This window comes from Priapulus caudatus, unplaced genomic scaffold, assembly GCF_000485595.1.
Source record: "Priapulus caudatus unplaced genomic scaffold, Priapulus_caudatus-5.0.1 Scaffold549, whole genome shotgun sequence".
NCBI lineage: Eukaryota > Metazoa > Priapulida > Priapulimorpha > Priapulimorphida > Priapulidae > Priapulus > Priapulus caudatus.
Genome location: NW_014577610.1, coordinates 207,761 through 222,393, shown reverse-complemented (window position 1 = coordinate 222,393; position 14,633 = coordinate 207,761). Strand labels below are relative to the sequence as shown.

The window sequence follows — 14,633 nt, the reverse complement described above, 5'->3', positions numbered from 1 at the left end:
ACGATGAGAGAGAGAGAGGAGAGAGAGGAGAGAGAGAGAGGATGAGATGACAGAGAGATCGGAGATGAGGAGCAGCAGTAATGTAGAGAGACGTGAGAGTACTAGCAGCAGACAGATGAGAGAGAGAGGAGAGAGAGAGAGAGAGAGAGAGAGGAGATGAGAGATGAGAGAGAGGATGCAGAGATAGATTGGAAGCGAGAGCGAGGAGATAAGATGAGAGAGAGAGAGAGAGAGAGAGATGAGAGAGGAAGAGAGAGGAGCAGAGAGAGACTCGGAAGAGAAGAGAGGATGACGAGACTGACTATTTAGCCGAGAGAGAGATGGAGAGAGAGAAGTAAAAAGGAGTTATAACGAATGCGAGTACACGCGGATAGCAAGTCAGCGAGACAGAGAGAGAACGATATGATCACAAGATTAGATAGACAGACAGCAACAGTACAGATTAGATACGATAGCATAGATAGCATAGATAGTATAGATTAGATACGATTAGACTAGATAGATAGATAAGATATGATAGGACTAGACTAGCCGAATGGCGGAATAGAGATAAGAACGACGTCAGAGAGTGTGGCGGAGAGGAGAGAGAGAAATGATAGGAGCGAGCAGCGAGAGCAGAAGATCGAGCAAGAGGGATGGAGAGACGAGAGGAGAGAGAGAGCTAACCGATAGCATAAACTAAGATATGATAGGTATAAGACTGGGATAGCTAGATATGATGGCTGGACATATGATGCAAAGCATCACGACAGAGAGGCGGAGGTAGAGAAAGAGAGAGAGAGGGGTATTCAAGAGAATAAACGCTTTTATATACGAATAAATTGTAAGGATTATTGGACTTGTCGTCGTGTGCGGATTTTAGAGCAAACGTGCATAAGCTACATTACATTAGTTATAGGTCAGGAGGAAGGTAATGTCATGAGTGAGACAATAGAGATCTTCATTACACCACACTAATATAATTATTATCATTATAACGGCTATATAACTAGGGATATATATATATATATATTGCTATTGTGTAGAAAATGTTATACTAGATAGTTTACATATCTATGCCTATGTGTATGAGTCTGTGGATCTATTCGTATCAACTATACATCGTGTGCTAAGGTGCAGCATGGATGGCCGATGGCTTCTGGTGTTGTTGATACAGTACTAGCTAGTTATATGCCACCCATAATCCAAGCAGGAGTTATTGATGCTAATGTTTGTAGCTACTCGCTACAGACACAGGCAGTGTGTGCCAGGCAGCTATAGCTGTATCTCATAGTAACGACCATCGATATCGAGTTATTCCCCATCTATTGCGTGCTCGTGCAGTGTTCAAAAGCATGTGCAAACCCAGTAGAGCTCACGTGTCCGACTAAAAGCTAGAGAGAAAGAGAAAGAGCGCGCAAGAGAAAGAGAGAGAGGGAGAGAGAGAGAGAGAGATATATGGAAGAAAAGAGGCGGAACGGGAGAAGAGCGACGGAAAGAGAAGGAGTGTGTGTTCGTGATAGAGGAAGTTAGCTAGGCAGAAGATGGATAGGGTAGGGGCGGGTGAGAGATAGAGGACGGAATCGGATAGAGAACGAAGATAGAGATAGAAAGGAGGGGAATTAAGTAGATAGTGACTAAACGAGAGAGCAGGGGATTTGGTAGAGGAGGAATAAGAGAGGATGGTAGAGAAAGGAAATAGGAGACGGGCTGAATAGAGGAGAAAGATAGAGAGAGTAGGCTAGGCAGTGAAAAAAATACACGGGGGCTCGAGGCGATTTAGCCCCCGAAATGGCAAAAAGAGCCCCGGAAATGGCAAAAAGAGCCCCCGTAAATTTGCATAGAGTTCAATGCAAACCAAATTTTAGAGTGCTATTTTCATGCACGCGAGCTTGAAAAGTAGCCCCCGAAAAATATATTTTAATTTTTTCCCTGAGGCTAGGTAGAGGAGGGAGAGAGTTATAGAGGGTGTTGAGTAGAGGAGGAAGTGAGCCGAGAGAGGGGCTGGATAGAGGGAGAGAGGATAATTGAGAGTAGCGAGAGAGAGAGAGTGCGAGATAGGAAGGGGAACTAGGAGAGGTTACGAACTAGAGCTAAATACACTACAACCGAGCTGCTTTTACGTCACGAAATAACGCAGCCGTAAGATACAACTAATGACACACAGGATAACAGTACTGCTCGACAGAACCCACTGGATAGTTTTAGTCACGAACGCATAGTTCTTTTGAAACGCGTGGGTTTAGCGAAAGGGTTGCCAATGCTCGAGCTATTAAGCTGCAGCTGAAGTGTGCGGAGATACAAGAGTTCTGTAGTAAGGCGAATACATGACATTGTCAATCGATAATATAAATATTAGAGAACTGTACAGGAGGGATTTCTGTAAACGGGAGACGTTACAGAGATCGGATAATAAGTATTATTTGGACACGATTTGCAATCACTCCAAACTATTTCGACTCGTGTCATACTTAGCGGAGGTGTTATATCTTGATACAGTTGAGTTCGTATTACTCGATATAACCGCTGGAGCAGAGAATTGGCGTTCTACTACGAGCGTGAGGCTGAGATGGTCTATGTCCCCCAGGGTACTGCCGGAACGTACCCTGGGTACGGTCCAGTATACCGGAACGTACCCTGCGTACCAGGAGCATATAAATCAACGTGATTTATATGCTCTACTGCTACTATCTAATATGCCGGACCGTTACCTCGCCTACTCCACTAACGAGTCTAAGGAGTCGCCTACGCCTACTCCACTAACGCCAGTCTAAGGAGTCGCCTACGCCTACTACCTAACCCTAAGCTGAGCAGCACACTCACCATTTTTCGTTGCCTCGTACACGGCAATTTGTCTGGTGGTCGGCAATTTTGTGTGGCCGTTGCGCGGTACCAGCAGCACACGCTTCACCACAGTTGCCACCACGGAGCAATGTGTGTCGTGCGGTTGAGAAATCACAAACGGTTCTGCATTCTTCGCAACTCGTGCGATCACACTAAATTTCTCCGTGAGTGAGCAGTGGTCGTTGCGGCCCCCGGTCGACACTCTGGCCATTTTTGTGGCGACCACGGAAAATTGTCCTGCTGTTACGAGCAACGGAACAATGGTGAAGCTTGTGCTGCCCGCTGTAAACACATAAACCATACCTAAGCCCTCACAACGTCCCTACCCTAACCCTAACCTAACCCTAACCCTAGACCATGATCAGCGATAGTTACCAGGCGTACGTTCGGTTATACCGAACCCCTTACCAGGCGTACGTTCCGGCAGTACCTGGGGGACATAGACCCTATGGCCTGTAGTGAGAGTATAGGGGCCAAGTACGATAGTATAATGGCGGGCGCGGCCGCGGCGGGGGCGGGGCCCGGGCGGCCGGGCGCGGGGGGGGCGGCGCGCGGGGGGCGCGGGCGGGCCCGGCGCCGGCGGCGGCGCGCGCGCCCGAACAGAAAACAGAAAGAAAAGAAAACCCTCGTCGCACTTGTTGACTTTTTTTCTTTTTTTTTTCGCGGGTTTTGCCGGCCGGGCCGGCGGCGCGCCGCCCGGCTTGGCCGGCCCTCGGTTCGGGGTGGGCCGCCGCCCGCGCGGAACGCGGCGCTCGGGGCGCAGCCGCGGCGCCGCTCCGGCCCGCGGCGCACCGGCCGGGCGGCGGCCGGCGCGGCGGGGCGCAGCGCAGCGACGGGCGGGCGGCGGCGCGCCGTGCCGCGCGCAACCGTGCCGGGGCGCCTAGGCCGGCGCCCCCCATGGCGGGCCCCCGTTGCGGGGGCCGCGGGGCGGGGCCGCCCGCGGCTGCCCCAGCCGCCGGGCGCCTCCGGCGCGCCCTCAGCCGCCCTCCGCGGCCCAAAAACAAAAAACAAAAAAAAAAACCCGGGGGGGGGGGGGGGGCGGGTCCGGGGGGCGGGGGGCGTAAATTTGCAATTCATTGCCTGTCACCATAGTATGGTAGCCGAGATTAGCTACGGATATTTTTATTATTAGTTGTAATTCAGTTTTCATTTCCAAAGTTCATTTTCATTTCAAATTCATTTTCATTCAAATTTCATGTTTTACTTTTCAAATTCATTTTCATTTTCAAATTCATTTCATTTCAAAAATTCATTTTCATTCCAAATTCGTTTTCATTTTCAAATTAATTTTCGTTTCCAAAATCATGTCATTCAAATTCATTTTCATATCATAATTCATTTTCATTCCAAAAATTCATTTGCGAGCGCCTCAATCGCGCGTGGCCGAGATGGCTACGGATAATTGGTGCGGCGGGTCGTGGCGTGGACGTCACTTCTCCCCCTGTAGTGCCGGACTCAACAACCTTCATCAAACAAGGCTTGCCTCACATGTGTGGCAACTTTATTTCTTTTTTTATAAAAACTCGCACGCCTACTGAATTTTTCAAGCATTGCTGTCACTAGGCTTGCGTCACATGTGTGTCAACTTGATTTCTTTTTTTATAAAAACTCGCGCGCCTACTAAATTTACAAGCATTGTTATCACGTACTAGGCATGCGTCACTGCACGTATGTCATCTTTATTTGTTTATATAAAAACTCGAACGCATACTGAATTTACAATCACTGCTGTCACTATATAGGCTTGCGTCACTGCACGTATGTCATCTTTATTTGTTTATATAAAAACTCGAACGCATACTGAATTTACAAGCACTGCTGTCACTATATAGGCTTGCGTCACTGCACATATGTCATCTTTATTTCTTTACTTAAAAACTCGCACGCCTACTGAATTTACAAGCACTGCTAGCTGTCACTATATAGGCTTGCGTCACTGCACACATGTCATCTTTATTTCTTTATATAACAACTCCTATGCACGCCTATACTAGCTACTCTCGCCAGACGCGTTTATGTGGGTGCTGCGCCACGCGTGCAATATGGAGAATAATCTCGATCAGTATTACTTCTTATTATTTACTCCTGATCTCTATATATCCCGTTATATATTATTATGTCTATAGTACATAATAGTATGAGTTTTTTAAAGAACGCATGTTAATTGACATGCAGTGAGCAAGCTTATTGACAAGATACATGTAAATTGAGGCTAACATTTTCATACTGACTGTTGTATATATATTTTGTATATTTACGAAAAATTTGCGTACTGACTGCATGGCCGGCAATTGAAGCCTGCCGATAACCCCACGGGACCTTACGTTGATCCGGGTAGGAGGAGCGTCACCTAATCATATACCACAATCACTCGCTATAACCACGCACCAATCACGCACTAATCTCGCACCAATCACGCGCTAATCACGTACTAATCACGCACTAATCACGCGCTAATCACGTACTAATCACACACAAATCGCGCACTAATCACGAACTGATCACATAGCAATCACGTACTAATCACGCACTAATCACGTACTAATCCCACACCAATCACGTACTAATCACGCACAAATCACGCACTAATCACGTACTAATCACGCACTAATCACGCGCTAATCACGTACTAATCACACACAAATCGCGCACTAATCACGAACTGATCACGCACTAATCACGTACTAATCCCACACCAATCACGTACTAATCACGCACAAATCACGCACTAATCACGCACGTAATCACGCATTAATCACGCACCATAGCGTACTAATCACGCACTAATCACGCACTAATCACGCGCGTAATCACTAATCACGCACAAATCACGCACGTAATCACGCACCATAGCGTACGATTAACGCACGCTACTCATATCACGCGTCTCGTTACAAACGCCGCGTCATTCTCACCACAGAGATCACGTGACTATCGGCTCATATGCTCATATGCTCATATGCTGGCTCATATTGATGTAAAACGCCGCCCACAACAAACAACGAGTACCAATTTTCATATTCTTAGTGCATCAAAATTGGGTACATGCCTATCCCCCGGCTGCCGATTATTTTTTCCATTACCGTTGACGCGTCACGCTCGCTATTGCGTATCGGAATGCATATTGGGTTACGGTTAGGGTTTAGGGTCTAGGTTAAGCGCATGCGTTTAGCGGCTTAGGGTTGAGTGTTAGGGATTTAGTGGTTAGGGTTGGTTAGCAGGTTTAGGTTAGGTTTTTCTAGCCTCATCTTACAACTCATCAAATCATGGAATTTATTTCCAAGGGCGTTATTTTCGAAATCGGCGCGCCTCCACCGCCCCATCTTGGTGTCTCGTAAGTATGAAAGCGTATCACTACTAGCTCCAAGAAACGCGTCTTTGCTAGCGATAGAAGGGCCGTGAAACACATATTTCATTATTTTGTTAAGTAGTCGAGTACATAGTGTTTTTGAGGGGGACTGGTTTGAGCTGCTTGGACGCAAGCTATTTCCCAATACGCTCTTCTCGAGCCGCGACGCGTCAACTGCCGTACGGCAAAAAATAATCGCCCCGCGGGCGTGGAGGGAGTGACCGTCAACGTGGCAGCTACTAGTTGTTAGAATAGTAGTTAGCGATTAGGGTTAGGGGTCAGGATTAGCCGCGTTAAAAAAAACCGCGTTCAGGTTAGGCCGTTTAGGTTAGGGTTAGAATTTAGGGTTAGGTTAGATTAGGGTTAGGAGTTAGGGTTAGGATTATGGGTAGGTTAGGGTTTTCTGCATCATGCATATCTTGTCCCCACACCATTAGATTAATTTTGTGAGATAACACTTGCCCCCCTATATATAAGCGCGGCGACACATATTATTTTAGCTGTGAAGGTTAGTGTTGGCGGTGTTGAGTGGTAGGGTTAACGTTAGTGTTAACGTTTTGAACGTTCATCGTCAACGCTTATCACGTGACCTCCCTCCACGCCCGCGGGGATAGCGATACGACCCTTGCGGCTAGTATAGGCCGCATATATTAGCGGCGGTATATACTATAGCATGAATTATATTAACTCCTGCATATCTCGCGAACGAATTGAGCTAACATATCAGAAATCTAGAATACATATAAACCACATGATCTTAGCTATAATCCCCTGTAGAATTTTAGGTTTATTTTGAATCACGACTTAAGTTTAATTAATTACCAAAAATATACGCACGTTATCGCTCATAGCGCCTATATATATACGCGCCGGTTATGGCCCGCTAGGATAGTGTACTAACTCTAATGTCTCGCGAAAGGATTTTGAGTTAACATTTCTAAAAGGCTTAGATACATCTAACAGCTCTCTTAGCTATGCGTTCTCTGTAAATTTTGAGTTGATTGAAGCTACGAAATGAGTTAATTAATACCAAAAATGATACGCACGGGTATCGCATCATAGGCCTAATATATACGCGCGGCTATGCGCCGTGAGGATAGCGTGCTAACTCTAATATCTCGCGAAGGATTTGAGTTACATTTCTAAACTTCTTAATGATACTGATAAACACATCATCTTTTGAGCCTATACTCTTCTGCCGAATATTATGATGGTTTATTTGATGATTATATGATGCCAGAAGTTTTATTGATGCAGCGATTACGTCAATATATTAGGAAATATAATATGCTGAGTCGCGAAGTGAAATTACAATTAAATGTTCGAACACCCGACTCGCCCCTACTGCGCCCGCTGCTTAACTGATGTGTACTCAGAGCATATAAGATCAAAACGTTGATTTATATGCTCTGGTGTACTGGAGCGCATTTACAGCTGGTACATTGTTTTGGCATTGTATACAGGCGGGCCGCGGTAGGCGGGGGTCGGATCGGGTGCCGTTCGAACATTTAAAAGGGATAGTAGACTCTAGGATTTTACTGCATACAACATTCTACTTACTGTATAACAAATCTGTCTATACCCACACGTATTTGGTTTCCAGATACCTAATTTAATGTTATAAGTTAATCTACACAATCAACGCTACCGAAATTTAAAGCGGCGCCCATGACCACCCGCGATCCGTGCTGCCACCCCGTTAAAAAGTTGCGTATTTAGACAATTTATTTTTGCAACGTTACAGACGATGGCTTAATCACAAAAGTGCAATTATAATTTATTACGCTAACATGCTAATTTAACGAGCGATATTCATTTTAGGGCAAATTTATCCATATTAGTAACTGAAACTATATGTCGTTTTATAAGCATTTATTACAATCCTTTTGCTTTTAAATGAATAAATAAGAAACACCCTGCGTCCTTAGCCCTTGGCCTGAAAGTGCTTTGCCGCAACTCATCAGCATCATGCGCGTTGAGTTGGCGCCATCCGTCGCTTGTGAATCAAACCTGTAGTCGTGTAGAATTTCTAAAAAACATAAAAAAAAAAATATTTCGTAATGGCTGGATGAACCATAAAACTTTTTATGTAGCGTAATTTTTAACCTAAATTAACTTGAAAATAACCCATAGACATAGAGTAAACGATCCCCTTTAATCATTGCAATTTCACTTCTAAGAAATATCTGCCATTGGCGGTGACCCCCTCTAATTAATGAATTAATAATAAAATGTATGTTTAAGAAACTGCCATAAGCTACAAACATGTGCCCAAGTGTTTGAGACTTTTGTCACTCCTGCTAAACGATTCAGTCCAATATTTTGCCCACCAAGGGACCTGACTATTTAGCTTAATTGCTATATTATATGAATATATACATACTAGCTATTACCCGCTAAGACGTAGACGGGTTTGAGTGGCGCGACTGATTGAGGATGGCGGTTTTAACCATCTATTTCTCACTGTATTAGTTGAGCGATTGATATTTACAGTACAACAAAAAATACTGAATATTATAGACTCGAGTCATATAGTCAATATTTTACCTTTAAGAATTACCTTACAATTTTTCAAATAAAAGGGAAATAGGGCATTTCATAGTCAATTTCACTTATTATATATTGGTGTATTTATTGAAAAATATCATTCGGGTTAGAAGGCATCATTTATAAGTTGCAAATTCTTAAAAAAAAAAGCCAATGCATTGGAGTAGTTTTGAAGATCTTATTTTCTGAAAGGTCAGCTGGACGGCGCGGGCATCGGGTTACACCTCCCGTTGTCAAAATATTTGCACAGCACCGCGCACACACACACATCACACACGACGCGCGCACGCACGCACACACCGGCAATTCACACACACACGCTTGTGCGCACACCACATACGTCTTAAATTTTCGCTTCACAGCTGTGCGCGGCAGTGATGGCTGTTTATACACCGCAGCCGGCAATGCCCTTGCGTGTGTGCGTCGTGTGCGGCGTTGCCGCGTGTAGGCGTGCATGGCTGTGCCGTGCGTGCGTTCGTGCGTGCGTGAGTTTTAGTGTGGCCTTGCTATGCCTAGGATGAAGCTCCACCTAATTAAATGTCATTATTATACCTTAATCTACATTTAGTATAGCATATTTATCATTAAAACCCGTGAATGATAAACACAGGATTAATTAGTTTAACACAATTTCATAAAGGTTATGTATATATAGTGTGGTGTGTGTGTTGCTCTTATGAACAATCGAATACGGCCTGTCTAAAATTTGTCAGCAGCATTGGGAGCCGGGTAAAGCAGCGCCCACGCCGTTACACCTCCCGTTGTCAAATGTTTGCACCACACGCCGCCGCACGCACGCACGCACCGTATTCACACACATACGCGGCATGCCGCCACGCCACAAGCACACGCGCACCCACGCACACACATTAACCACATTTACACTACACACACGGGAGTGCGCACAGCACATATCACGCACACGCCACCACGCACACGCAAAACGCACACAGCGCACGGCACGCGACGCACGGCGCGCACACACAAACACACACACACACACACACACACACACACACACACACAAGACAACTGCAGCCGTCTCCGTTGGGGTCTTCTCTTAAAATTTCGCCTTACAGCTGGTGCGCGGCAGTGCTTTGGTTGCCTTGGCTTTGTTCTAACACCGCAGCCGTCGCAATGGCTTTGAGTGCCGGCGTGTGCTGCCGCATGACGGATTTGGCGATCTTAAAAATTTTGGTGCCGAGGTTTCCGATGGATGCGAAAGTTTCTTCCGGGCACATAAAACTTTTTTAGAAAAATTGACCTCAAAAACAGTCACGTTTACCTTCGAAAAATCGCGTTCTAACGTAGGCGCGAATCTATCGGGACGTCCAGAAGGTGCCCCAGCTCGATTCGCGGGGAAGAATAACGCGGCAACGTTTCGGAGGCAGATTTACGAGAAAACGGGACACTTCGGCTCCTTCTCACTATTATATAGTAGATATATCAGCGAGTAATAATGACAAATAAATTTTGTCGATTAAATTCAACTCCTGATATATATAAAAAAACAAACGTCAAGGGTATTAGAATAAAGGGTTGTTTTAAAGATTAAATTGACAAGCTTTCGAGGATTTAACAGTCTCTTTCATTCAGCGTCAGAACATTGGAATCAGAATCAAATAATCAAAAAACGAATACAATGCGTTATAGATAGATTCAAGAAATGAATGAGTCCACAAACAATTCAGGCGTTGCATGAATACGGACGACAAAACGATACACGCATATATATATGTTATATATATATATATATATATATATTATTACACACACACACACCACACACAAAACATCACACACACACACACACACACACACACATGCCCACAAATCACGCACACCACACAACCACACCACACACACACACACACACACACACACACACACAACACACACACACACAAACCACACACACACACAGGCACACAGTCACACACACACAACACACACGCCACACACCACACACACACAGCACACACATCACACACACACACAGCACACAGTCACACACACACACACCACACACACACACACACACACACACACACACACACACACACACACACACACACACACACCACACAACGCAGAGCCAATGGAACTCAAAATCACACGAATTACAAGTTTACGTTTATGACCCCCTGCCATTCATAAACAACCAACCCTCATAATTAATTTCTGCCTCAGTTGCCACGTGTCGACGTGAACGCTATGTAATATGATGTCAGTTGGCAGCCACATACACGCACGTCATCAATGATGTGTAATGCCGGTTGCCGCCAGTTAAAATGCGTCAGCAACCGGACAAACCGATGCATATTAAGGCTGAATAAGATCTTAGTCGTGTTCAACAAACCTATTCGCAATGGCGGCGTTTGTTTCGGGTCATATAGTAAATTTGGCATTTTAACGCAGTTCAAGGCGTAACATGAGGTTTTGTCGCACGCAGGGGTAAATTGTATATCCCCGCACTATAAATTTGCCCCGAAAAGCCCTTGAACCACAGACCTATTCAGTGCATAAAATGTGCAATGACTGCCACACCGTTTTCGATCAATCACGGGTAATGAGTCAGGTATTTGCTCACGGGATTCGTCAGAGTTTGTAAACGGGTGCTCTGAAACAAGCAGGTTCGCGGCAGGCCCGAGTATCACGTCTGCCCTACGAGCATACAGGTGGGTCTTGAAAGCGCATGTTAACTGTGATTGGGAATCGTTCTTGAAGAATTTTTATAATTAGCAATTAACAAAGCTTTTGATCTGCAGGGATTGGAAAGGTGATAGGGTTAAACCAAATGGACATCTGTCTGACTGTTTTATTCACCGCCTTTTTTTCTTAGGGGTTATTAACGCCGCCCGATTTAAGGGAAAGTATCTTTTTTAATTTTCTTAGATATATCAGCATTTGATTATAGCCGACGCGTGTAAAACATTCAATAATGTTGGAAGCTTGTGTTAAAATCAGTTTTTGACTGCATATCTTTTTTAATCGCCTTAACAATTAAGGAATGCGGGAAGGCCTATTTTTTTTTTTAGATGGGGCAAGGCGTGAGATTCGAAGAATACATTAAGATAAGAATGGGTGTCAGTGCGGTTTAGAAAACACCGAGTAACTAAGTTTATACCAGAGATAACAGCGAATCATGTCCAGAAAAAGGGAAGACTTATCAGAGCCGATGTTAGAGTTATGTATAATTTAGACACGGCGGGTAGGAAAATGTGACATTGCGTCGATGAAATTTTTCAAAATCAGGAAAGCTTTCATAGAATGCGGCCTCCAAAAACATCATCAAATATAGCCGAGATTAAAGGCTCAGGTTCTGGTCCAGTAAAAGGATCGCAAACATTTTGATTTCAATGTAGCTGCACAAATGAGGACACGCACTAGCGTCAGGGCCCATCTTCGTACCCATAGCTGACGCCATTACATGAGAATAAAATATCCCATTGAAAGTTAAAACCCTGTTTTGGTTCAAACTAGTTCGGTAAACGTATTCAGGGTATCAGTATTCGGAAAAATTTATCAGACCGCGCTTGTCTAAAAAATTAATATCCGTTAAAACGATTAAACCCTGATTATTATGGTATCACATGTGTATAAAATTTTATGTCCATGTGAATATGAATTTATCTGTATCATTGTGAAAGACGAAAATTCTCAAATATGCCTAGCAGCATGATGACGTATCTTTGTGCGTATGTTGGTAGCGATATGTTTTGTGGTGTACCAATACGGTGACAGCAAGTCTTCTGAAGAAAGCGAGATCTGTGTCAGTCGTGGAAACTGCCCGAGTTAAGCGAAAACTATTAGGACGTCCTGCGAGTGGTATTCATGCTCTAGTGGTATTTTTTGCGAAGCATGATTACAAATCTTGACCGCTTTAGTGTTATTCAACAAGGAGGATTGGAAGCCTATTTGGAAGATCGTTATTACTAATCAATGATGCTAATTAAGTTTTTGACAAGAATTTTGAACTTCAGGAGTCTATATCACCGGGCAGTTCTGGAATAACCAATTTGTTTTATCCATAGGCGAATGGCCGGCGATCGCGAAGCGGACTTCATAAGGCGGAAGGCGGCGGAAGAAACTCTCCACATCTTCGCATGGTATTGTAGCTGATCTATTCTGGAGTTTGCATTGGGAAAAACAAAAGTTTCGAAACCTCTTGACTTAAGCACGACACGCTCATTCCTCCATTGGGAGTTGAGGTAGAACACACACGACGAGCATTCGGGTGTGAATAATTTGCGAATATCTAAGGCTTCTTGTCTAACGATAACAGTTGATCGCAGTTTTGCATGTTTCTATCTTCTTCAAATGATCATACCAATCACTATTAGCTAAAGTGGTTCACCCATCTTCGGCGAATCTGTGATGGAAAATCGACATATTCGATGGTACAAGTCTTTTTAGAGATTGCAGCTGAAGAAATTATTTCGGCCCTGCCGTCACAGTCTTTAAGTTTTACGTTCATTCTCTCGTAGACATTGTCGCATCAATTGACGAGACGCATTAGGGACAGATACGGCTTTGCGATGAAGATGATCTCCGGNTCTCTCTCTCTCTCTCTCTACTTTAACGTATATATATATATATATATATATATATATATATTATTATATATATATAATATATAGTATATATAGTATATAGTATATAGTATATAGTGTATAGTATATATAGTATATATAGTATATTATATATAGTAGTAAAGTCACACACGAACACCCGTGTAGATAAAAACAAAGTCAAGGTATAGAATAATAGTGTTTACAATTTAATTGACAAGCTTTCGAGATTACATCTCTTCATCAGGTCAGCAGACATTGGAATAGAATCAAATAATCAAAAACAAATACAATGCGTTAAAGATAATCAAAAATGAATGATTCACACAATTCGCGCGTTGCCATGAATACGGACGACAAAAAAACACGCATATAATATATATATATATACACACACAACCCGGCCACAAGGGGGGGGGGGCGTACTTCGTCCATAATTGTGTCTTAATTATATGTGCAAAATTTGAAACTGGATCTAGAATGCTGGAACTGTGATACCTGGTATAATAAAACTTCAAACGATTATTGTGGGAGGGACCAGAGACCACCTTATTGTTACTCCGTCTTTTTGACCTCCGTATATGCTGCCCCGTTTTCGAAAGGCAACTGAAATGGCGCCCGGTTTCGAAAGGCAACTGAAATGATACCTTTACTATAAAGCAGCTAATCTTGTGTGAGTGTGTGTGTGTCTGTTTGACTTCGATGTTCTCCGTGATTTGTCACTCAATCGCGGTAACTGAAATTATATTCAGAATCACCACGTCTGGGAGATGGTTCTGGCTGAGAGAAAAATTTAAAAAAGTTAAAAAGTAGAAAAAAATTGTAAAAGTCAAAATTCAATCACGTAGGTATGTGGGAATCATTTAGCGTGTCTTTCCCGTCGCCGTAGCGTATAGGAGCTCGGGGAAAAAAATTTCTCCTTTGCTTTTTTACTCTTTAGTATCTACTTCTGCCACTTCAGCGTTAATTTCAAAAATGTGAAAAATAAATTTTACTACATTCATTAAAAAAAATTGAAAAAGTTAAAAATTGAAAAAAATTACTATTTTTTTTACTATTATTAGCTCATCTGACATAGTCAGATGCAGCTTGTAGAATCGCATGATCGTCCGTCCGTCCGGTCGTCCGTCCGTCCGTCCGTCCGGTCGTCCGTCCGTCCGTCCGTCCGTCAACAGTTGGGCACAAATCTTAACCGCTCGACGTACGGTCACGATATTCGGGTCGTTGGGGGGGATCGTCAAAACGAGTTGGGATGTCGAAGCTGGGGGTCAAAGGTCAAAGGTGAAGAGGTGTAAAAGAAGGGGGAACATTCACTCCTTAACTTAAGGTATAGGGAGGAAATG

General features: G+C 43.8%; 1 protein-coding gene across 1 annotated transcript in view; it reads right to left on the bottom strand.

Moving 5' to 3' along the window:
- Positions 1 to 9,792: 9,792 nt before the first annotated feature.
- LOC106811538 (neuropeptides capa receptor-like) overlaps positions 9,793 to 14,633 on the bottom strand; it is a 59,105-nt gene continuing 54,264 nt past the window's right edge. The window contains exon 3 of the mRNA XM_014815202.1: positions 9,793 to 9,947. Within this exon, the coding sequence (XP_014670688.1) occupies positions 9,793 to 9,947 (155 nt within the window). The remainder of the gene's footprint in view (positions 9,948 to 14,633) is intronic.